We start from the raw sequence: 25,371 nt of genomic DNA, 5'->3' as shown, positions 1-25,371 counted from the left end.
AGGTACACCGAAGGCAGATTTCCGAGCTGTACATCTCTGTGCCTCTACGACTCTAATGACTTACACAAAAAAACTGTTCAGAATTTGATTGTTACATTTTAATTGCTAATACCTTCTCAATGATGTTGATATTTTATAAGGAGATACCCACCACAATAAAAGCATCCCTTAGTTCACAGCAAATGATTTTTAGCAACAGAATACAGGATAAACATTACTAAGTTATGAATACAAAAGGTATCACTGTAATGGTGAATATTGCACTTAACTAGTGATTTCTCTTGATGTTAAGCAATGCATGGCTTGATATCACTGGATACAATAAAGCAGTGATTCTGTTTGGTGAGCCTTTACAGCATTCCTCCCATAACTTTGTTATTTTTTACAGTAAGGTCACTAAAACTGCACACAATACTTCAGGACCATTTGCAGTAAGATTTACTTTACAGTCACATGTGATTGTGAGTGATCATCAAGATAAAAACTGGGTTGGATATTCCTTTCCCCTGACATCTGGAAATGTGGCAGTTGCGGCTAGTAGGATATGCTCCATCTTAGATCCCCAGGTGAAATGGAGGATGGCTTGGGTGACTGTCGCAATGAGCAACTAGGGTATGGGCCACACCTGCACCAAGTACAGCAGCACTGAGAGCACCTTAATGGCCAGATTGAGAGGAAGTGCAGCTCCATAATCCCAATTTTTGTTTAGCCTTGTTTATCTACTCCAGCCTATTTGACATATTGTCAATTTTGTTTTACTGCTCTCTACAGTAAAAACAGTTCCAAAGTGTTTCCTTTAACTTGCTATGAGTACCCACACAAAAGATCTAACAACAAATGGAAAATATAGCATTTTAATCGACTTAATGTTTATTCCACTTTCAAGTGTTGAATGTTTTGTATTTCATAGGCTCCATGTGATAAATAACTGCTTAGGACATGTTGATGATCACTGTTTTTTGTTCACAGCAGTTCGTTTCAACCTATCCTGTTTTTTTCCTGTAGAAATACAATGATACAGAAAATTTCATAAGAATTGAAGAAGTGGATGGTGTGGAACTGGTAACAGAATTTGGAACGAAGATGAAAGAAATGTTAGGAAGGAAAGTTGAGGCAGTAAAGGTACAATTTATTTTTCTGTACCCATCATATTGTGTCTTTCAAATGTTGCTCTATTTAGTTTAAGCAAGCAATTTACCAGCAAGCTCCTAAATAAATGGTGTACCCAAATTAGGTAGTTATCCTTCAATCTGGGATATAAGCAGATATTCTAGTCTAACATTCTGTAGAATAAATTGGATAAATTTTACCATAATGGTTGGTCTGGATATCAAAGCCTAATTTCTATTATTTAGGGAAGAGCTATGATTCCAGAAACTATCAAAATTACAAAATCTACTATCAAAGGTAGATTAAATGGTCTTTAATTTTATTTTTGTTGGTTTGTTGAAATGTGGCCGTGCAAAAAAAGTTTCAAAGTAATTGACAATAAAGAGAGTTCAGTCATTTTAAAGTGATTTAACAGTGTGCTGTGAATATGTATTTATTCACTATTTTCACTACCATTAGATTAAATTACTGTTTTAATTCTAATAGCTATTAAGATTGTACAATAAAATTACTTAATGTTAGCAATGGATTGAAGCAATGAATTGATACGAAAGGAAAGACCAAAATATTCTAAAATACTGCCATTTTTACTTGACTCTGGATTGGAAAAGTGACCTTGTTATGATACTGTATCTAGAGGGTCTCAACTTGAAATGCCAACTGCCCTTTACCTCCAGAGGCAAAGCTTGACCCATTGAATTCCCCCAGGAGATTTTCTCCTGCAACTGATGGCAGCATCTGCAGTTAGTTGTGCCTCTCTGACCTTGGAACAGTATTTTCAATGTGAAATAATGATGAGTGTGAATATCAAAGGCAAATTTTGAGTTCCCTGCCCAGTTTTCTGAAAGACTGTCAGTGGTCCCTTTATGTCTCAACATTTAAATTTAAGAATCAGTAATTATGATCTTATAATCAATAAATAATTGTTAGTGGATAACTTGGTTCTGAAAATTTGGTAAGTAAGTGTTATTCATCCAGTCAGTTTTGCTGCTTCATGCCTTTTGTGGTTTCTGCAAAATAATTGATAGTATTCACTTTGCTTAAAATTTAACGGTGTTCATTTAACCACTACCCTGCTGATTTTAGGAGAGCAAGCTTGCTCTAAACCATTGTTTTATTTTTTACTTTTCAAATTTTAAAACTAACCCAGAAAGTGAAAGAATTCATACTAATAATACAAAGGTAGTATCAACCATCTAGTTTTTGCAAATCTGAAAATGTTTTATTATAAAATCTTCAATTATGACCTAGATCAAAATTATTGAACAGTGTCTCAGTTTCTGATACCCTGCAAATATTGTAATTCCAGGACTTCAATTTTAAAAAAATGGTAAGTGAAAGCAAACTTACATTTTAAATCAACCTTAAAATGAATTCCTTACTTTCAATTATCATTCTATTCCACTACTAAAATGATTAAAAAAAACAAATTCACTTTGTAAATCACTGAAATTGTGCTTTCTTTGATCAAGGGTGATTCAATGTACCTTTGATTATCATGCACAAGGTTCTTGTATGAGTCTGAAGGAGGTCACTTGATTAATGTCATTTAATTTTACTTACTGTAAAATTTAGAGTGTGTGCAATGGAACACAAGTAGGCAGTCTTTAAGTGATTATTGTTGAAAATAAAAGGGATGAATTTATTAAAAAAGTAATTGCATAGGAGATCAAAACTTTTACAGGAAGGACTGAAACCCAAACAGAGGCCTTAAATAAATTTGTAAATTGGTAAATTTGTTTATTATTGTCACATGTACCAAGGTGAAAAAACATAGATTTGCATGCGATTTATGTATATCATTTCAATATAACCGTGTATTAAGTACAAGGAGCAACAATAACAGAATACAGAATTAAGTCTTACAATTACAGAGAAGGTGCAGTGCAGGCAGACAATAAGGTACAAGATCATAACAGGATAGATTGTGAAGTTGAGATAATGTACACAAAATGTTGAAGGAACTCAGCAGACCAGGAGGCATCTATGGAAAAGAGTAAACAGTCGACGTGTCGGGCTGAGACCTTCATCAGGACTGGAGAAAAAAGAAGAGAAGTCAGAGTAAGAAGAGGGGAGAGGGAAGGAAGAAATACAAGGTAATAGGTGATAGAGGTAGTGGAGTCCAGAGAAGGTTCACAAGGATGTTTCTGGGAATTAAGGGGTTAACATATGAGGAGTGTTTGACAGGCTTTGGGCCTGTACTCACTGGAATTTAGAAGTATGTGTGTGTGGGGGGAAAAGATCTCATTGAAACCTACTGAATGTTGAATGGACTAGATAAGATGGATGCGTAGAGGATGCTTCCTATGGTGTGGGTCTCCAGAACAAGGGGGCAGAGCCTCAAAATTGAGGGTGATCTTTTAGAACAGAGGTAAGGAGGAATTTTTTTAGCCTGAGAGTAGTGACTCTGGAATGCTCTGCCACAGACTGTGGTGGAGGCCAAATCTGTGGGTATATTTAAGGTGGAAGTTGATAGTTTCCTGATTGATCAGGGCACCACGGGATATAGTGAAAGGGCGGACATATGTGGTTCAGTGGGATCTGGGATCAGGGATTAGCTGTGATAGAGTGGCAGAACAGATGGGCTGAATGGCCTAATTCTGCTCCTGTGTTTTATGGTCTTATAAGTGAAACCAGGAGAGGGGGAGGGGTGAAATAAAGAGCTTGGAGGTTGATTGGTGAATGAGATACAGGGCTGGAGAAGGGGGAATCTGATAGGAGACGGCAGAAGACGATGGAAGAATGGGAAGAGGGAGGAGCACCAGAGGGAGGCGATGGGCAGGTAAGGAGGTAAGGTGAGAGAGGGAAATGGGAAAGGGGAATGGTGAAAGTGGGTGGTGGAGAGTTCGAGAAATCAATGTTCATGCCATCAGGTTGGAGGCTACCCAGACGGAATATAAGGTGTTCCTCCTGCAATCTGAGTGTAGCGTCATCGCAGCACTAGAGGAGGCCATGGACTGACATGTCAGAATGGGAATGGAAAGTAGAATCGAAAAGGGTGACCACTGGGACAAAATGTAGGTGCTCTGTGAAGTGGTCTCCTAATCTATGTTGGGTCTCACCAATAAACAGGAGGCCACACCAGGAGCACCAGATACAGTAGGTGAGCCCCACAGACTCACAGGTGAAGTGACACCTCACCTGGAAGGACTCTTTGGGGCCCTGAATGGTAGTGAGGGAGGAGGTGTAGGGGGCAGATGGTAGTGAGGGAGGAGGTGTAGTGGTAGTTGGCATTGAGGGAAGAAGTCTCTCTTGTTGGTGAGGATTGAGAGTCCATTTTATCATATTAGGAAATCATTCAATAGTCTTATAAGATTGGAATAGTAGCTGTCCCTGGAGTCTGGTGGTACATGTTTCCCAGCTTTTATATATTTAGCCCAATGGGAGGAGTGGGAAAGGGAGTATATCTATGATGGGTGGGGTTTTCATTTTACTGGCTGTTTTACTGAGCCAGCGGGAAGTGTAGACAGAGTCCATGGAGAGGAGGCTGGTTTCTGTGATGTGCTGAGCTCTGTCTACAATTCTCCGCAGTTTTTTCTGAGGTTTCGGGCAGAGCAGTTGTCATCCAAAGTTGTGATGCATCTAGATAGGATGCTTTCTGTCACAAACAAGAGAAAATCTGCAGATTTTCTGGTAGGTGAGTACAGAAGGCCATAGAAGACAGAAAGGGGGAGGAGCACCAGGGGATGGGTGAGGAGGTAAGGTGAGAGGGGGAAATGGGAATGGGGAATGGAGAAACTGAGAGGTGGTGGGGGGGCAGGGAATCAATTACCGGAAGTTCGAAAAATCGATCCTCCAACTTCTCTTTCTTCCATGGCCTTCTGGGCCTTCTGTCCTCTCCTGTCAGATTTCCCCTTCTCCAGCCCTTTATCTCTTTCACCAATTGACCTTCCAGCTCTTTACTTCATCACTCCTCCTCTCCTGATTTCAGCTATCATCTACTACCTTATACTTCTTCCGCCCTTCCACCCACTCTCCTACTCTATCTCTTCCCCCCCCCCCCACTTCTCATCTCTTTTTATCCAGTCTTGATGAAGGGTCTCAGCCCGAACCAACTGTTTATTCTATTCCATAGATGCTGCCTGGTCTGCTGAGTTCCTCCCGCATTCTGTATGTGTTAGGAAGCATTCTGTGGTTCTTCACTAAAAATTGGTGAGGGAAAGGGGACAGACCAAATTGCTGAGGAAGTAAAGGCCCTGGTGTGCATTCTTGGCTGTAGCATTTGTGTCATTGGACCTAAATAAGAGCTTTTTTCCTTACCCCTGACCCTTCCTGAAGTCTATAATGAGCTCTTCTGATTTGCTTATTTTGAGGGAAAGGTTATTGTCAAGATTTGCACTAATCTCCTTCCTGTACTCTGACTCATCATTATTTGAGAATTGGCCTGCTGCAGTGGTGTCATCTGCAAACTTGTAAATGGAATTCGAGTAGAATCTGTCCATGCAGTCATGAGTGTATAGAGAGGAGCATAAGGGACTGAGGGCATAGCCTTGTGGGGCACCAGTGTTGAGGATAATTGTGGTGGAGGTGCTGCTGTCTATCCTAACTGAATGCAATCTATTCATTAAGAAATCAAGGATCCAATTGCAAAGGGAAGGGTTAAGTCACAGGTCCAGGAGTTTGGAGATGAGTTTGTTTGGAATTATGGTATCAAAGGCGAGCTGTATTAATAAACAATAGTCCAAAGCTGGTGTCTTTAATATCCAGATGATCCAGAGATGAGTGTAGGGCCAGGAAAATGACATCTACTGTGAACTGGATTTGGCAGTTTGGCAAGTATCAGTGACTCCCAATATACTTGACATCCGATATACTTGATTTGCTACTGTGTGTAAGGGTGCAGGTTGTTAAACTCTGATTAGCAGTGGGCTCCATAATTATTTAATAGTTAATATTGATACTGTCTCCTGGAAACTTGGGAGTAGATGTAGCAAAAGTCAGCAACTTTCAAGGATTTAGGCAAAAAATGACAATTTTAATTGTACTGTGTAGCACAGCCATATTTCCTCCGGTCTTAATTTTCATCAAGTCATTTTCAGATAGATAAAATCATTTTCTGTCACCAAGGATAAGCTTTCAGTGAAGCAGCTTTCAGTGATCTCCTTGTAACTATGTAAATTCAATTCTTCAGTCAGAAAGGAAAGAAATGGAAGTGTTGGTAAATCTGATTGACATGTGACATACCTGTTTAATGCACTTATGGATTTGGTTCAGCAGGCAACACAGCATCTCTGTTGCCCTCTGATCTCCTCAATGTGCTTTCCTTTATTATTACATTTGTTCTCACTATCTTCAATTATGTTAAATTTGATATTCCTTGTTCTCAATTTCAAATATCTCTCCCTCCCGATTATCTCCTTCTTCCAATTTTGCATTCCCAGCTTTATAGTTTTCATTTTCAGAGTTGGCTTCTGCATTGTGCCCAGCGCTAAACACAGAGGTTTCATATTTTTAGGCAGATGGCATGTCCTTCAATAGCACCATTTCTATTAGAGTTGTAGAAAGATACAGTACAGAAACCAGACCCTTTAGCCCACCAAGTTTGCATCAACCATCATCCACTCATAGACACTAATTCTACATTAATCCCATTTTTAAATTCTCACTACATTCTCATCAAGTCTCCACTCAGCTACATACCGTGGCTAGTCAACTTACCAACCAGCATGCCTTTGGAGCAAATCAGAGCATCTGGTGGAAACCCAGAGGGCCACACAGAGGCCAGAATGGAACCTGGGTGCTTGGCATATGTTTATAAAATGATAATTATTGCATCTTAAGCTTTAAGATTTAACATCACCTACAGAAATGCTGCACAAGCTACCCTGTTTTGTTCTAGTGCCATTGACATCGGATTCTCAAGTGTGCACTTTGTGCAAAGATCCAAAAGCCCCAATTGCATTCTTTTCTCCATTTATGAACTCCAACTGTGAATAATTTCAAGAATCAGCTGAAATTAATCAGCATCATGTCTGCATTCTTTAAAAAGAAAGTCGTGACTCCAAATGCTGCTGGAAGTCGTTACCCTACTTAGCAAGGACTATATCCAGGAGTAATAATGCAGGCCCAAAAGTGGCTACTCTGTTTTTTATTTGACACTAACCCTGACATTCTGATTAGAAAATGGATTTTGGGTTGAGGTAATTTATACCAGAGACCTGTAAGTTCTGCAGAACTGAATCAAAGTCGTGGTGGAAAGAAATGGCCAGGAAGATCAATGCCAGTAATTATATCTGGGGAACCTCATCACAGTGCCAGAAGAACTGGACCTCACACATATGATCAGAAACCAAAGAATATGTTGACAAGATACTGCCACACACAAATGTATCAAGCAATATGTAATGTATGGATCTATTTCTTTTAGAACAATAAACTTCCCCCCACCCTTAGCACTATGTATTGATCTGTTGTCTGTGCATGCGCTGTTGTTGACACATACACATTTATTCTCTCACCCTCTCTCGTTGTGATGTGAATGCACCAGTTAAAGCCATCTCCTGCATGTTTGCTTTTATTTAATTGGTATGTAGTTGTGCACAGACACAACAAGTTGGCGCCGAGCATGAACCTGGATGTCAGAAAATATCATGGACTGCATCAACAGTTACAGGACAGAACAGCGAGAGGTAAACAGCACGAGAAAGCCATCATAGATGCTAACAAACGCCTGAGTACAGTGCATAGCAACAGTGAAAGACGTGCTGAATTTAAAGTGAAAATAACGTGGCAATGCCTTCAGTTGGGAAAGTTGATGAATTTGGTAGTGCTAATGAAAGCTGGGGATTGCATATTGAGGGATGGTGGGACTGTATTGTAATGTGAACAATGTGGAGGAGCAAAAGAAAGCCCCTACACTTCTTAGCTTAAATGGGCCTGAGAACATACAGTAAATTAGTAAACCCTGCAAAGCCAGCAAGCAAGATGTTCGATGAAATTGTAACAATTTTACAAAATCACTTTGAGCCCTAAACTGCTGGTAATAGCTAAGAGATTTAGGTTTTACAAAAGGAACCAGTCAAAAAATGAAAGCCTTTCTGAATACGTTGCAGAACTGTGCAAATTATTCAAGATCACTGACGAGCACAGAACACAACTATGCACAGATCGACCAAGAGGCCCTTAGTCTAGTACAGGGAATAAAGAAGTTCCACCACTACCTCTACGGACAAAGCTTTATGCTAGTGACAGATCACCAGCCCCTTGTGTCCATTTTCAATCCCAGGAAGGGAATTCCAGTGATGACTGTTACAAAGTTGGGCACTGTATTTAGCAGCCCACTTTTATAGAGTTCAAAGGTATCAGACAACTCAGTAACGCTGATGGCATGTCACATCTTTCACTATTGGCAACTAAAGAAGAAAAGTCTTTATACTGTGACCCAGCAGAAGTGTTCCACACCGCACTAGTGGGCCAGTTGCCAGTAACAAATTCTGAAATACAAAGAAAACAAGGAATGACCCGACATTGTCAAGAGTTTATAAAATCTCCATGCAAGGATGGTAGGCTCATGGTAACCCTATGTTTCCAGAGTTCTCAGCAAGACAAGACCAACTGTCAGTATGTCAAAGAAAACTGATGTGTGGATCTTGTGTTGTGATTCCCTCTAAACTGTGCACCAGAGTATTAGAGAATCTGCAAGAAGGGCACCTGGGTACAGTCAAGGTGAAAAGTCTCGCCCGTAGTTACATGTGGTAGCCAGGAATTGGTAAACAGATTGTAGGCTTGGCCAAAAGCTGTTCAAAATACACTCCCACAAGCACAGTTAAACCAGTGGGAGTGGCCATCTTCACCATGGCAAAGAGTATGTTTGGCTTTGCTGGACCACTCATGGGCTCCATTTTCCTGATTGCTGTGGATGCTCATTCAAAGTAGCCGGACGTTATACCAATGAAGTCAACCACCTCAGCAAAGACTGTCTCTGCCCTGAGGACTACCATCACCAGAAGCAGCTTGCCAGAACAAATTGTGAGTGACAACAGATTACAATACAGGTCAGAAGAATTCAGACTGTTCATGAAGAAAAATGGCATCTGATAAACCTCTCAGCTAACCCATTCATTGCTGTCCTCTCCTCAGCACCCAGCAATGAATGGGTTAGCTGAGAGGTTTATCCAAACCTTCCAGAAGTCCATTAAAGTGATGGACAAGGAGGACATTCCTCAACAGCACAAGGTGGACAACTTCCTTTTTGTGTATCGGAAATCTGTTCATGCAACAACAAATCAAACACCTGTAACGCTGTTCTTGAACAGGAATCTGAGATCTCACGTAGACCTCCTGAAACCAGATCTATGGAGGGAAGTACAGAATAAACAGTTCAGCTAGTTGCCAAGTGAAACAGCAAGGAGCTTCAAGATTGGACAGGAAGTCCTAGCACATGATTACCAAGAAGACAAATAGGCACCCAGTAAGATAGCTTAAGAACTGGACCACTAATGTACACAGTGGATGTTGGAGATCAGACATGGAGACGTCATGTGGACCAGATACTGGATGCTCAACTGAAGAACACACCTGAGTCGATAGCATCCAACAAGACAAACACATTACAATCACCGGACTTACCTCTCAGTGATGATGTCACTGACAGCAACGTGACACCGAAAACTGAGAACATGGCCTTAGACAAAACACCTGAAAGAAACAGAGCGCCACCCAAAAGACTGAACCTTTAGAACTGTGAAGTTATCGACTGTTATTGTGAAAGCATGTTTATTTAGAATATGGGTTTATGAAAGGGAAATTGAATGTTCTGTACATATACAGTTCTACGTTGCCTTAATCTAAAGGGGGAGAAAGTGTAAAGTATGGGTCTATTTCTCCTAGAACAATTCCCCCGCCCCCCTTAGCACATTGATCTGTTGTCTGCAGGTGTTCTGATGTCTACACATGTGAATTGCTCTTTCTCTCTCTCCTTGCAATGTGAATACACCAGTTAAAGCCATCTCCCCAGTGCATGTTTTTATTTAATTGATATGTGGCAGTGCACAAACACAACATAACACTTGTCATATTTCATTCACCACACCTTGCCTATTGCTCAACTAACAACAGTCTTCAACAATTAGCTTTTCCGTACCATAATTATGTTCCCCACTACACTTCCTCCTATAAGAACATTCACTCAGACACCTTGTTGTGATGCATATGCTTCCAGCTATTCAGAATTGGCAATCAGATCACTGGCATGCATTGAATCATAATTAAATGTGAGTTAAACATGGTATTAATTATGTAGAAATGGGTTATCATTAAATTGAATACTATGATAAGAAATGCCTTGTCATTTTTAATTCAAATTTCTTATCATGGTTACGTATTCTTACCAGATCCTTACTATGAAGCCTCTTTAGCTCTCTTTGTTCTTCCAATTCCAGCTTCTGAACCATTCCCATTTTCTTCATTCCACCATTGACAAATGTCTGGCAAATTATCAAATAGCTAGGATGTACTCACTGTTTACATTGCACACGTGGATTTTGTTTGCATGAGGTATTATAGGTGACTGGAGCATAGACCTCATGGAGAGGAGTGAGAAGCCCATGTAGGCAAGTGGATTTGACTGCCCTCTGCCCTTGCAGATTCTGATTTGAAATAAGCCAGTATCATTTTCAGGGGAAATGAAGAGAACTTGCATCAGATTGGAGCTGCAGAATTAGAACAAATGTAATTTCACCAGTCTTGCTGCTGAGACAATTGCCCCAAACCTCATTTGGGCTCCAGCATTTGCTTTAAAGCAGTCTTTAAATTAACCTGAGATCCAGTTTCAAACAAGGGCGCCTGGTACAGTTGCATGACCTTTGCCCTATGTATAGGAAAAGTTATTTTTTTTACTGTAAGTTCTGCCCCCTTGTATATTTGCTTCCTATCTTCCAATTCTCATTTGTGCTCATCTGTGAAGGAGGTTTTGTTTTTGACTCATTTGCTCCTGGTCCTGGCTGGGCCAGAAGTCCAGGAGAACTACTAAAAAAGTATCATTGTATTGTTAAAAAATAGAAGACTTCACCAGAGAATACCCTCAAGTTGTTGCAGTTCCTAAATTCAGAGTAGCTCTCTCTGAATAGATCTTCTCTATATGACTCCCGGTTAAATCTGTGAGTATTTGATGAAATAGTGCAGGTGCAGGTCTTTTTTCTTGCTATTCATACTGACTTCCTGTGAATGATATAAATTTGCCTGTTGAGATGTGGAGCATTTGACAAGAATGTTTTCCCATGTGTTGCACAGTGATTAGCATCCTGCTTGCTTGCTTTCTATGATTCAATGTGTTTGATGCCAGATGAATGTGTGACCAAATGTTGCATTATGTGCATAGCACAGTAGAAGTTATTAATTGCCATTCATGACCAATAGCACCCTACAATTCTTTCCAATCACATGCAGTTGTAGCTGAATTTCTAGACCCAAGTATACAAAATTAATAGTAATAACATTTTAAATAATAATTACTGAAGCTACATATTTAAAGTTCAAAGTTCAAAGTATATTTATTATCAAAGTATGTATGCATTATACAACCTTGAGATGTATCTCCTAACAGGCAGCCACAAAATGAAGAATGAAGACAACCCGCAAAAAAACGCATGTATATAAATATAATATAAAATTTAAAAGTATTTAAAAATATTAATTATGAGGTAATAAAGATAATTCAGCGATTCTGCTGTAATTAATCATTATCTGGATTGTTGATGGTTAAATTATTGAATTTTGTTTGGATCATTGACTTAGAGAGGTGTAATTGCTGAGACATGTAGAATTATCAAACAAATTAGCAATATAACTCAATTTGTATAAGTATGAAGTACAATAGCAAATCAAAAGTCACCACCAGAGCATTATTTGGCAAAAATTGCTGAGGCAGGAGACATTGGTGCAAATAAGAAAAGAAAATCAAAATATGCTGAAATGTAAGCTAGCGAATTTTGGAGTTGGAGCCTGTTGTCACGTGAACAAAGTCACTGGAGAGACTTAGCTGGTGGATATGAAGTAATGTCTTTATTCAACAAAATGAGACATTAGTAGGCTTCATGTGGAGACCTTTTCGAAGGAAGAGGGTTGGTCGACCCAACTCTTTATGACATTTGATGTGCTAAAGGTCAAAGAACAATTCCATATTTACAATGCATCCACAATGCTTCCTTTCAACTACATACAAATTTCACACCTCCCGCTTCACACCCACATCACAGACAACTAAATGTATTTTATTCAGCATTGTCTTGTCTTCCTATTAACTGTGATTCATGGCTTTTAGGAACCCATTGTTAAGAGCAGCATTTTAAGTTTAATTTACAGTTTATCTTCATTTTTGAAGATTGGTGGCTGAAGTTAGTTGCTGAAGTTATTTGATATATGTACTAACCACAAAAACACCCTAACAGAGCTAAGACATTATGAAGTTGGAGGAATTAGCTAATTCAGCAGAGGTCAAAGTGGATGCAACACATATGATAGACTGGAGGAGATTAAAGAGGTAAAGAAGAGAGATTTGAATATTAGATTAGGAATTCTAAAATGATGACATTGCCAATTCATGAGCCAGAATATATCAGTAAATTCAGATGTAAATAAATTAATTTGCATATGTTTGGATATGGGGAGAACATGAAGACAACTAGGAGAACATTTAAAAATTTGAATCAAGAAGTGACTAATTTCAGGAGCAGAATGGAGACATAAGAAACTGTAGATACTGGATGTGGAGGAAAAAAAAGCAGAGTGCTAAAGGAATTCAGCAGATCAGACAGCACCTGTTGAGGCAAAAGGGATAGTTGACATTTAGATATGGGACCCTGCATCAAGACTGAGTGTGAAAGGAAAATAGCCAATATGGGGGGATGAGGTAGAGGGGTAAGTGTGAGATAATACATTTTGGGAAGGCAACAAGTCAAGGGCATAATAAATAGTTGTGCCCTAGGGAGGACTGGAAAACTGGTGTACATCCAAGAATCCAAAAAAGTGGCAGCCCTAGTAGGTAAGATTGTTGTGAATTGAGTTGTTGTTTGGGGGTGAGAACACAAATCTGGAGTACTGTGTGCAGTCCTGGTCATGGTGCTATCAGAAGGAAGTGATTATACTGTGGAGGGCACAGAAGGGAGTCAAAAGAATATTGCCTGGAATGGAGAGTTTTAAGTTATGAGGAATCAGTGGATAGTGTGAATTTGTTTCTTTTGGAGCAGAGGATGCTGAAGGGATCCATTATTGAAGAGCATAGGAAGGTACCTTTCTCCTACCCTTTGCCTTAACCTATGTGTGTGGTTTTAACGTATCTACATTGGGCTGCTTTTCCCTGTTGCAGTTATTTCTAAAACTAGTTTAAGATTAAAACTAGAACTCTGCTAAGGGGTAGCAGAGTTAAAGTGGATGTAAGGAAGAATATTTTTACCCAGAATATGGTTGGAAGCTGGAGCACTCAGCCTGATTAGTGATGGATTCACAATATGTAGGAAGTACTTAGTTGAGGGTATTGAAGGTAGTGGACCAACTGATGGAAAGAAAGGTTTGCATGGGCAGGCATTTGATGATCACAATGGACAGAGTGAGCTGAAGAACCTGCTCAAGTGCCAGATGACTATCTGACTCTGTTCTTTCCTCATAAGAAAAGACTGTCCTTTGAAGATATTGGCCAGAAAGGGGGATGGAATTAGTTAGACAGAAACTCTTCCCTTTGGTACATTTTGGAGACTCTGCTCACACAGGACACAGGAAGTAAACAATATATTGGACAGATTTGTCCATGAATTTGTAGTTAAAGTGTTGCTAGAAAAGTGTTCTGCAACCTTGCCATGAATGACACAGATGTGTTGATTTTCCTCACTTTTACTATTAAATTTTATTTTTTCAGTGGTTCACAATGACAAGCCTCGAGCACAAAACAAATCTTATTCCCATGTTAAGTAGTCTGTCAACTTCTCTAATTTTTGAGCCTCTTAAGAACTGTTGATGAGCATGCTCCTCTTTGTAACGTATTTTATCTCCATGAAGACTAAATTTGACAGCCACAAAAAAAAACTGGTGCAGAGAGCTTGTGGCACAAATGAACCTACATTGATGACTTTCAAAGCAGGCATCATTTTTTCTGTATTTAAAACATTAGTAAGAGCTTTTGGAGGGGAATTTAAACAGATGCTTATAATACATTAATATGTATAATTTTAGTATTCTCAATAATGATGAGGATACCCATCATCGCAGCCCCTCTCACCCTAACACTTACTTATTTCCATACTTCTGTCTTTATTGCCAGATTCCACCCCAGCACTTGACAACAATTAAAATGGGAAACATGAAATCCAGGTTACAGAGGTCTCACTAGATACTTGTAAGGTATTTTCTCTGATGTCAGCTACATTGCTTTACCACTAATCAAAAAATCCAGGCTGTTCCCTTGATGTGTATGAAGAGGCAGTGCCTCATTGTGTACATGCAAACAATTCTGTGCTTCTGATGCACCATCAATAACTCACTCTGAGACGTAAAGGCGAGATATCGGCTTTTATTGACTGGAAGAAGGAACAAGCAGTGAGTGTCCACTATACTACATCCTGGAGACAGAGAGGCCGGGCTCAGACCTCCATCACCTTTATACAGGGGTCTGTGGGAGGAGCCACAGGAGCAGTCAGCAGGGGGCGTGTCCCGACAGGTATATGTAGTTCACCACAGCTTCCAACAAGGAGAGACAATTGAATGGAATATGGGGTGGAGAATTAGCAGAGTCAGTCCTACTACCAAATGTATATTCCCTTCAAATGCACCCTCTGTTGAGGGGCTGGATCGCCCATCTTCAGTACAACACACACAACTAAACTCAAGACAGGACAAACTTGATCATTAGCAATACTGCAACCCTGTTATATTAGATTGAGGAGAAACAAACTGGCCTAAATACCAAAAAAAAGGACTATAAGAAAATATGATTCACATGGGCTGCTTTCTTTATTCTTCTTGTATACATATTTGAGCTCCGATTCTTTGCTATTTCTGGTTTCTGTTCAAAATTTCAAATTGTAGCACTTGCCTAAGGACATTAGCACTTAAAAAAAGCTCCCTTGAATACACAGGAATTTTCAATGTTGTATTTTGAACTGTGAACACTAGGGAGATACAGTATAGAAAATAAGAACAGCAGGAACAGACACTCAGTGCTGGATGAAGCCAGCAGAAGTAAAAGATCAGAGTGGGGAGTAAAGGAAGAGGGGTGGGGGATTTGCTTAGACCATAAGATATAGGAGCAGAAGTAGGCCATTTGGCCCATCATTTACCGTAAGGAGAAATCGATGTTCATGCACCTCCGCATGATCTGCTACCCCAATGATTCCATATGCTACCCCTACCTCTTTCTAAATTATTTTCAGTGACTTGGCCTCCACTTCCTTCCATTATAGAACATTCCCTAGGTTCACTGTGATCCCTGCATAAAGAACATCCCACTCATCCCTTACCTCACAGCCTACCAAGGGAAATGTCATTCTCATATCCAGTCTGTCCAGCCCTAATAGAATTTCATCTGTTTCGATCATACTCTCTCATTATGAGTATCTTCACATTTAGTTCTGTTTTCTGTTTTTGTCCTAATTTTTATTCACTTATGGTTATCCAACTGATAGATGATAAAAAAATTAATAATTTTGGGTTGAACAACACTTTAGGGAGGCCTGTTGCCTCTCTAATATGTTGTGCCACCAAATTTCTGTCTTTGAAGATTGATAGCTGTAATTGCTTGCAACAAAACTTTAACATGTTTAGTGTGAGCATCTATTGGACCTGGCATTCTCTTTTATAAAATCAATGCCCAGAGCTACATAATACTACTTATTTGAAGTCAGTAGCCAGCATTGTTTCAAAGGATGTGACTTCAAATGCTTTCAGTGATTTCAGAACTTCTCAACAATTTTAACTCACTCCTTTGTGTCACTGTTAACATATAAATCATCAATCAAGAAAATCTATGTGTTTAGGTGCTAATATTTGTTTGATGATGCCTTTGTGACGAGAGATTCTTCCATATTAATAATATTGTATAAGATACTTATTTGGTTATTTTTCTACATTCTCCACAAATTCTACTTGCTCCCAGTATTTTCTAGTTTAGCCTTTTTGTTTTCTCTCATGTGGAGTATAAAATGGGCAATGAATTGTCTATTTTTTCTGTGCAGAGACTGGTAGATGCTGCGGAGGAAGCTGATTTATATCATGAATATAAGATGGATTTTGAGGTGAGTAATCAGTGCTAAAATCTGTAAAAGCAGCACTCAAAGCTTCTTCTTATGATGTTGAAATGTAGTAAAAACATGATTAACCCAAGTAAAAAAAATTACTTTTGTAAATTACTTTTATAAATTGGTGTCTACAGGACTAAAAGAACAGATAGGGTCCATGACTCTACAGTTTTGCTTTGAAGAATGTACCCAGTTAATCTTATTCCCCTTCTCTTTTTCCATAATCCTATATATTTTTTGAAATACAGGGTATCTGCAATTCAATTGAGACAGTTACAGCTGATCTTTTTCCAACATTTTCTGTATTCTAGATTGTAAAACTTTTCTATTTAAAATAAATCCACCTCATTTTTCTGCTCTTTTATTTTCTTTGATGGCCAACTGTTCTGTTAGTGGAAATAAATTACTCACACTGCTCTGAAAAGAAGACCTGCTTAATTTTGTATGTTTTTATTAAATTTCCTCAAACCATCTTCCACACCCTATCAAAGGCTTTGACATCCTTCCTACTTGAATGGTATTTTAAGCTGCTTTATTTTTAATAAGCTCATCAGCAACTGGTCAGGCACCCTTCAGATTCTGTTTATATAAATGTCTAGGCACGTTTCCTCACCCATTAAAATTGTTCTAGTATGTTGCAGTTATCATTGATACATTGATGTAATATCATGTAAGACCCTCTGGATTTTAACATCATATTATGGGTGAGAGACTGTCCACAGAATTAAATATTATTTTTCTGAAGATTACAATTGCAAAGGTTAAATGCTGAAATTGTAAACTTGGCAGTGTTGGGTGGCTGAATTGTTTAAATTTTTGCAATCTATTTTATTTTTTTAATAACTGATACTTTGACATCATGCAGAACTTTAACCTGTTTTGCTAATAGTTGGAAGGACCCAAATGCGTGTGTTGGCCTGCGGATGAATTCCTGTGAAAGATCATTAATGATTGCATGAGCAACATATTATTTTCTCCAATATGAATGTTAACCATTCAGCTGGTCTGCATCCTCTTAGTCAGTAGGAATGGGAATTTAATGCTGGTGATAAGTAGGTCCCAAAAATGAATGTATAAAAAATGAGGTGACCATTGTACATGAGATCCCATGCACCAGATAATGTTGGAGATATAGAAAGATCTACAAAATCTGTTTTCCTCTCTGACAAACAGCTTTGTTGTGAGAAGACAGTAATAAGACCTGATTGAACATTTACAGCAGGCATAGAGTCCAGCCTGTCCAGGTAACATTTCTCCCTCAAGAACACTGCTCAGTCTGTTTAGAATAGTACCAGATGTCTGGAATAAGGTTAGATACATGGACACTTATGAAAGTTTGGCCTGTCCTTTTATCCCATGTGTCCAATTTTATTTATGAAACAGCATTTCTTAAAAGGGCAATGTATACTTCGTCCTATGTGTGAAAGGAGGCAAAGATAGTGTGCTTTTTATTTGTTTTACTTATTCTTGGTCTTTTACACATATCTATCTCTGACTCAATTACCAGTCAAGAAGCAATTGGATTATAGTCAACTTGTAGTCAACAGGTATAGTCAACAAGTTGAAGCAAGAGGCAAAGTGAAGAAGTAAAGGCATCTCGGAGTGAAGCCATTTTTTAAAACTGATCAGGGCACAGAAGCTAGACTGCGCAGGTGCGTGATGTAGCGCACCAAAGGTTTAAAAAAAAAGATCGCCAAATTATGAACACTACGGCATTCATCGTCGTAGCGGCCATTGTCGGAGTGGACTGATTCAGAGTGGGATGGCTTTGGCGTGAACAGGCAGAGGCAAAGGTAGGTTCTGGTAAGTTTTGTTTTGTTTGTTTAGAGTAGAGAGAATGCCAGGCAGGATGTTTGAATGCTCCTCTTGCAGAATGTGAGAAGTCAGGGAGACCTCCTGTCTCCCTGACAATGACACCTACAAGAAGTGCATCCAGCTGCAACTCCTAACAAACTGCGTTAGGGAATTGGAGCAGGAGCTGGATGACCTCCGGATCATTCAGGAGAATGAGCAGTTTATAGATAGTAGCTACAGGGAGGCAGTTACGCCAAAGGAGCAGTGCACAGGTAATTGGGTTACCGTCAGGCGAGGGAAGGGGAAAGGACAGGCAGAGCAGGGTTCCCCTGTGGCCATTTCCCTCAACAACAAGTATATCGATTCAGATACTGTTGGGGTGATGACATACCTTGGACAAGCTGCAGAAACCAGGTCTCTGGCACTGGGTCTGGTTCTGCAGTGCAGAAGGGAGGGGGAGAAGAAGAGGAGAGCGATAGTGATAGGGGACTCAATAGTTAGAGGTACAGACTGGGGGTTCTGTGGTCGTGACAGAGACTCCTGGATGATTTATTGCCTCCCGGGTGCCAGGGTCAGGGATGTCTCTGATCACATGCACAACATTCTGAAATGGGAGGGTGAGCAGCCAGATGTCATGGTACACATCAGTACCAATGATGTAGGAAGAAAGAGTGAGGAGGTCCTGAAGAGTGAGTATAGAGAGCTTGGTAGGAAGTTAAAAAGCAGGACCTCAAGGGTGGTATTCTCAGGATTGCTACTGTGTCATGTGCCAGTGAGGGTAAGAATAGGATGCTCTGGAGGATGAACATGTCACTGAGGAACTGGTGTATGGGGCAGGGTTTCAGATTTCAGGATTATTGGGACCTGTACAAGAGAGACGGGTTACACCTGAACTACAGGGGGACCAATATCCTTGCAGGGAGGTTTGTTAGTGCTATGGGGGGGGGGGGGTTTAAACTAGATTTGCAGGGGGATGGGAACCAAAGTGACAGGGTAGATAGTGGAGTGGGGTGAAAATAAATGATGTTAAAGGTTCATGCAAAGTCACAAATAGAAGGGTTGTGTGTGGTGGTAATAATCTTCTGAGGTGTGTCTATTTCAATGCGAGGAGTATTGTGGGGAAGGCTGATGAGCTGAGGGCGTGGATTGACTCATGGAATTATGATATTGTAGCCATTAATGAAACTTGGCTACAGGAGGGGCAGGACTGGCAGCTTAAAGTTCCAGGGTTCCGATGTTTCAGACATGATAGAGGCAGAGGAATGAAGGGTGGAGGAGTGGCATTGCTAGTCAGGGAAAATGTTACAATGCTCAGGCAGGACAGATTAGAGGGCTTGTCTACCGAGACCATATGGGTGGAGCTGAGAAGCAGGAAAAGTATGACCACATTAAAGGGGTTGTATTATAGATCACTCAATAGTAAGCGAGAATTGGAGGAGCAAATCTGCAGAGAGATAGCAGACAACTGCAGGAAACATAAAGATGTGATAGTAGGGGATTTTAATTTTCTGCATATTGATTGGAACTCCCATACTGTTAAAGGTCTAGATGGGTTAGAGTTTGTAAAATGTGTTCAGGAAAGTTTTCTAAATCAATATATAAAGGTGCCGACTAGAGAGGATGCAATATTAGATCTTCAATTAGAAAACGAGTTAGGCCAGGTGACGGAAGTGTGTGTAGGGGAACATTTTGGTTCCACTGATCATAACACTATTAGTTTCAACTTGATCATAGATAAAGATAGATCTGGTCCTCGGGTTGAGGTTCTAAACTGGAAAAAGGCCAAATCTGAAGAAATGAAAAAGGATCTAAAAAGCGTGGATTGGGACAGGTTGTTCTCTGGCAAGGATGTTGTTGGTAAGTGGGAGGCCTTCAAAGGAGAAATTTTGAGAGCGCAGAGTTTGTATGTTCATGTCCGGATTACAGGTAAAGTGAATAAGAATAAGGAACCTTGGTTCTCTAAGGATATTGGAACTCTGATAAAGAAGAAGAGAGATGTATGACATGTATAGGAAACAGGGAGCAAATAAGGTACTTGAGGAGTATAAAATGTGCAAAAAACACTTAAGAAAGAAATCAGGAGGGCTAAAAGAAGACATGAGGTAGCTTTGGCAGTCAAGGTGAAGGATAATCCAAAGAGCTTCTACAGGTATATTAAGAGCAAAAAGATAGTAAGGGATAAAATTGGTCCTCTTGAAGATCAGAGTGGTTGGCTATGTATGGAACCAAAAGAAATGGGAGAGATCTTAAATGGGTTTTTTGCATCTGTATTTACTAAGGAAACTGGCATGGAGTCAATGGAAATGAGGCAAACAAGTAGTGAGGTCATGGAACCTATACAGATTGAAGAGGAGGAGGTGCTTGCTATCTTGAGGCAAATCAGAGTAGATAAATCCCCAGGACCTGACAGGGTATTCCCTTGGACCTTGAAGGAGCCTAGTGTTGAAATTGCAGGGGCTCTGGCAGATATATTTAAAATGTTGGTATCTACAGGTGAGGTGCCCGAGGATTGGAGGATAGCTCATGTTGTTCTGTTGTTTAAAAAGGCTCAAAAAGTAATCCGGGAAATTATAGGCCAGTAAGTTTGACGTCTGTAGTAGGTAAATTTTTGGAAGGAGTACTAAGAGATAGAATCTACAAGTATTTAGATGGACAAGGACTTATTAGGGAGAGTCAACACGGCTTTATGCGTGGTAGGATATGTTTAACAAATCGATTAGAGTTTTTTGAGGAGGTTACCAGGAAAGTGGATGAAGGGAAGGCAGTGGATGTTGTCTACATGGACTTTAGTAAGGCCTTTGACAAGGTCCCGCATGGGAGGTTAGTTAGGAAGATTCAGTCACTAGGTATACATGGTAAGGTAGTAAATTGGATTAGACATTCGCTCAGTGGGAGAAGCCAGAGAGTGGTAGTGGAGGATTGCTACTCTGAGTGGAGGCCTATGACTAGTGGTGTGCCACAAGGATCAGTGCTGGGTCCATTGTTATTTGTCATCTATATCAATGATCTGGATGATAATATGGTAAATTGGATCAGCAAATTTGCTGATGATACAAAGATTGTTGTGGACAGTGAGGAAGGTTTTCAAAGCTTGCAGAGGGATCTGGACCAGCTGGAAAAATGGGCTGAAAAATGGCATATGGAGTTTAATACAGACAAGTGTGAGGTATTGCACTTTGGAAGGACAAACCAAGGTAGAACATACAAGGTCAATGGTAGGACACTGAAGAGTGCAGTAGAACAGAGGGATCTAGGTATACAGATACAAAATTTCCTAAGAGTGGCGTCACAGGTAGATAGGGTAGTAAAGAGAACTTTTGGTACATTGGCCTTTATAAATCAATGTATTGAGTATAAGAGTTGGAATGTTATGTTGAGGTTGTATAAGGCATTGGTGAGGCTGAATTTGGAGTATTGCATGCAGTTTTGGTCACCGAATTACAGGAAGGATATTAATAAGGTTGAAAGAGTGCAGAGAAGGTTTACAAGGATGTTGCCAGGACTTGAGAAACTGAGTTACAGAGGAAGGTTGAATAGGTTAGGACTTTATTCCCTGGAGCGTAGAAGAATAAGGGGAGATTTGATAGAGGTATATAAAATTATGATGGGTATAGATAGAGTGAATGCAAGCAGGCTTTTTCCACTGAGGCTAGGGGAGAAAAAAACCAGAGGACATGAGTTAGGGGTGAAGGGGGAAAAGTTTAAAGAGAACATTGGGGGGGGGGCTTCTTCACACAGAGAGTGGTGGGAGTGTGGAATGAGCTGCCAGATGAAGTTGTAAATGCGGGCTCACTTTTAACATTTAAGAAAAACTTGGACAGGTACATGGATGAGAGGTGTATGGAGAGATATGGTCCAGATGCAGGTCAGTGGGACCAGGCAGAAAAATGGTTTGGCACAGCCAAGAAGGGCCAAAAGGCCTGTTTCTGTGCTGTAATGTTTTATGGTTCTATGGTTGTAGAATAGGAACATGATTCACCAGTCAGAACAATGGTGTTTAGAAATTCAAACTTAATTTTTCTGATTAAGAGTGCTGACCAGGAGTGCTAACTAACCAGTTAGTTAGGCAGGCATGTTATCTCATCAGAGTGAAGCAGAGCTGGAAGCTGGTGCAAAATGGTTAACTCATGAAGGTGGTCCTGCCAATCACCTGACATCAACTTTAGTATATTGAATTTGTATTCAGTCAAGTGCACAACTGGAAGCTGGCATGATGAAATGTTAAGAATGTTGTCACATCTCTTTCAAAACGTACAGCTGCTCATCATAGTCCCAACAGCTGCGCTGTTTGTATCACAATACAGCAGCTTTATTGCAATTGTTTGCCAACATGTTAGTATTGCAGTTATATCTCATAACTCATGTTGGATATGTAATCCTAACTTGATATGGGGACTGAGATTGTAACATGTTATTTAAAATATTAAAAAGACAATGATTTTTGACACTTTATTGTAAGTATGACTGCAAATCAATTTTATATTGTGACTACAGTTTATCACTCATGTTCAAAACTGATAAAAATAACTCATTATAATTTTATTTCAGTGCACAACTCCTTCTTAGCAGTGGGTAGAGATAGGCATGATAACAAAATAATACAATTAATCACATTCTATTATTAAGTCATTTTAGGGCAGTTTCCCAATGAAGTGGTTGCACTATTCCTCCTTTTTGGAGTACACCTCAGTATGAGTTAACTAATTCCTTATCAAGTTCAAGTTTATTGTCATTCAACTGTACACAAGTATACTGCCAAATGAATCAGCGTTCCTCGGGATGAAGGTGCACAACACAATATGTATGACTCACACACATAACACAGATATATGCAAGGAGAGCCTTGATTAAAGATAGGCCCATTTGGATAAGCAGGGCAGCATTGGGAGGATCATGCTTTTTGATTTCTCAAGTGCCTTCAACACCGTACAGTCCTCATAGCCGGGGGAAAAGCTCTGTTCAGTGCAGGTTGGGACTTTCACTGTACCCTGGATAATGGACTACCTGACTGGAAGACCACAGTTTGTGCAGCTTCAGAGCTGTGGCTAATAGCAGCACTGGGGCCCCAAAGGGGACTGTATTGGCTCCGTTCCTGTTTACCCTGTATACCTCAGACTTTAGATACAACATTGTGTTGTGTCGTCTGCAGAAACTGCCCGGCCATCCTGCACAGGTGGGGCATGGCAAACACTCCAGCATGCCAACTGTGCCAGAAGAGGGGCACTTTGGAGCATATCCTCAGATGGTGCCCGAAGGCGTTGGGGGAAGGATGATACTGCTGGTGCCATGACCAAGTCCTAAGGTCTATGGTGGACGCAATCAGCACAGCGATTCAAGACAGCAAAAATCAGCACGCTCCCAAACAGTCCATCACCTTTATTAGAGCGGGGGAGAAGGCTCAACATTGGCCTAGCTCCTCGCCACTGCACGAGGCTGGCAGCTCCAAGTCGACCTAGGGAGGCAGCTTAAGTTCCTAGAGATCATCACAGCTATTCCGCTCCGCCTGGACATGGTGTTAATATCCGAGTCTACAAAGCAAGTGGTCCTGCTGGAACTTACTGCCCCCTGGGAAGACCGGATTGAAGAGGACAACGAGCGCAAAAGGGCTAGATACACAGATGTTGTTGCAGAATGCTAGAGCAATGGCTGGAGAGCTCGCTGTGAGCCAGTCGAAGCTGGGTGCCGGAGCTTTGCTGGCTATTCATTACAGCGGACTCTTAAACTCCTTGGAATAAAAGGACTGCAGTGCAGAAGAGCCACTGAACATTCTGGAGGCTGCTGAAAAGGCCTCGCAGTGGCTGTGGATCCGGAGGGGGGATCCGTGGATTAGTGCGCCACTTGTGCACAAGTCAGGGGCTGATCACCCCCGGCAGGGTCACCCAGGCGAGGGTGTCTGATGATTAAAGACCCGAAACATCCTATGACTCTGGGTTCATCACTGAAGACGTGTCCAAGTAGCAACAGAAGGAATATTTGACTGATAGCCAGGTTCACAGATATGACTGTTTCATTACCACAATTGTTTGCTTTAACCAACAAAACGTGGAAGCACCTTCACAAGCTCCCAAAGCCCTCAACAACCCTGTGTCTGAGGCCAAAGTGAGAGCATTCGTCAAGAGTATAAACCAATGGAAACCACCTGACCCAGACAGTGTAACAGACCGAGCTTTGAAGATCTGTGCTAATCAACTGGCTGGAATGTGTACTGACATCTTTAACCTCTTGTTTTGGCAGTCTGAGGTATCCACCTGCTTCAAGAATGTGGTAATCTATCTCAATAACTATTGTCCAGTAGCACTTACATCACATTGGTCATGAAACATATCGATGCCTGCCTGAGGAGTGTCTTGGATCAGTTCTAATTTGCCTACCATCACAACAGGTCAGCAGCAGATGCCATTCATTGGCTCTTCACTCAGCCCTGGGACATCTAGACAGTGAACATGCATACGTCAGGGTGGTTTTCATCGACTATAACTCAGCATTCAACATCGTCATCCCTCGAAAATAATCAGTAGCCCTCAAGACCTTGGCATCGATACCACCTTATGCAACTGGATCTTCGATTTTCTCATTTGCGGATCTCAGTCAGTTCAGATCTGACAACAGTCAGTTCATGATCACCATCAGTGCAGGTGCACCACAAGGCTGTGTGCTTATCCCCCTGCTCTTCTCACTTTATATTTAAGACTGTGAGGCTGAGTACAGCTCCAATGCCATATTTAAGGTTGCTGATGATACCACAGTTGTTGTCCGAATCAAAGGTGGTGACGAATCAGCATATGGTGGAGATTGAATATTTCACTGAGTGGTGCCACACCAGCCTCTCACACAACAACAGCAAAACCAAAGAGATGATTATTGACTACAAGAGAAGGAAACTGGAGAGCCATGTTCCACTACTCATTAGAGGACTGGAAGTGGAGAGGGTCAGTAACTCTCAATTCCTTGGCCTTATCATTTCAGAAGATCTGTCCTGGGATCAGCATGTAAGTGTTATTACAATGAAGGCACAGCAGCACCTCTACTTTCTAAGAAGTTGGCGCAGATTGGCACGTCATCTAAAACTTTGATGATCTTCTACAGATGCACAGTGAAGAATATCCTGACTGGTTTCATCATGGCGTGTTATGAAATCACCAAAACCCAAGAATGGAAAAGTCCACAAAGTGTAGTGGATTTAGCCCAGCCCATCACAGGAACAGTCCTCCCCACCACTGAGCACGTCTACAAGGACTGCTGT

At 40.6% G+C, this 25,371-nt stretch overlaps 1 protein-coding gene across 5 annotated transcripts in view; it reads left to right on the top strand.

The window, feature by feature from the left end:
- Positions 1–25,371, top strand: part of cacna2d4a (calcium channel, voltage-dependent, alpha 2/delta subunit 4a) — a 370,881-nt gene that overhangs the window by 29,983 nt on the left and 315,527 nt on the right. For all 5 annotated transcript variants that reach the window (XR_012100619.1, XR_012100620.1, XM_073059275.1 and 2 more), the window contains exons 3-4: positions 1,006–1,122; positions 16,272–16,331. Coding sequence is in view for 3 of the 5 variants with exons in the window: in XM_073059275.1 (XP_072915376.1) it covers positions 1,006–1,122; positions 16,272–16,331 (177 nt within the window). In the remaining 2 variants the exon portion in view is untranslated. The remainder of the gene's footprint in view (positions 1–1,005; positions 1,123–16,271; positions 16,332–25,371) is intronic.

Source organism: Hemitrygon akajei, chromosome 10 (assembly GCF_048418815.1).
Source record: "Hemitrygon akajei chromosome 10, sHemAka1.3, whole genome shotgun sequence".
In the NCBI taxonomy this organism is placed as follows: Eukaryota; Metazoa; Chordata; class Chondrichthyes; order Myliobatiformes; family Dasyatidae; genus Hemitrygon; species Hemitrygon akajei.
The sequence above is the reverse complement of the archived record's forward strand: the minus strand, read 5'-3'. Positions and strand labels throughout refer to the sequence as shown.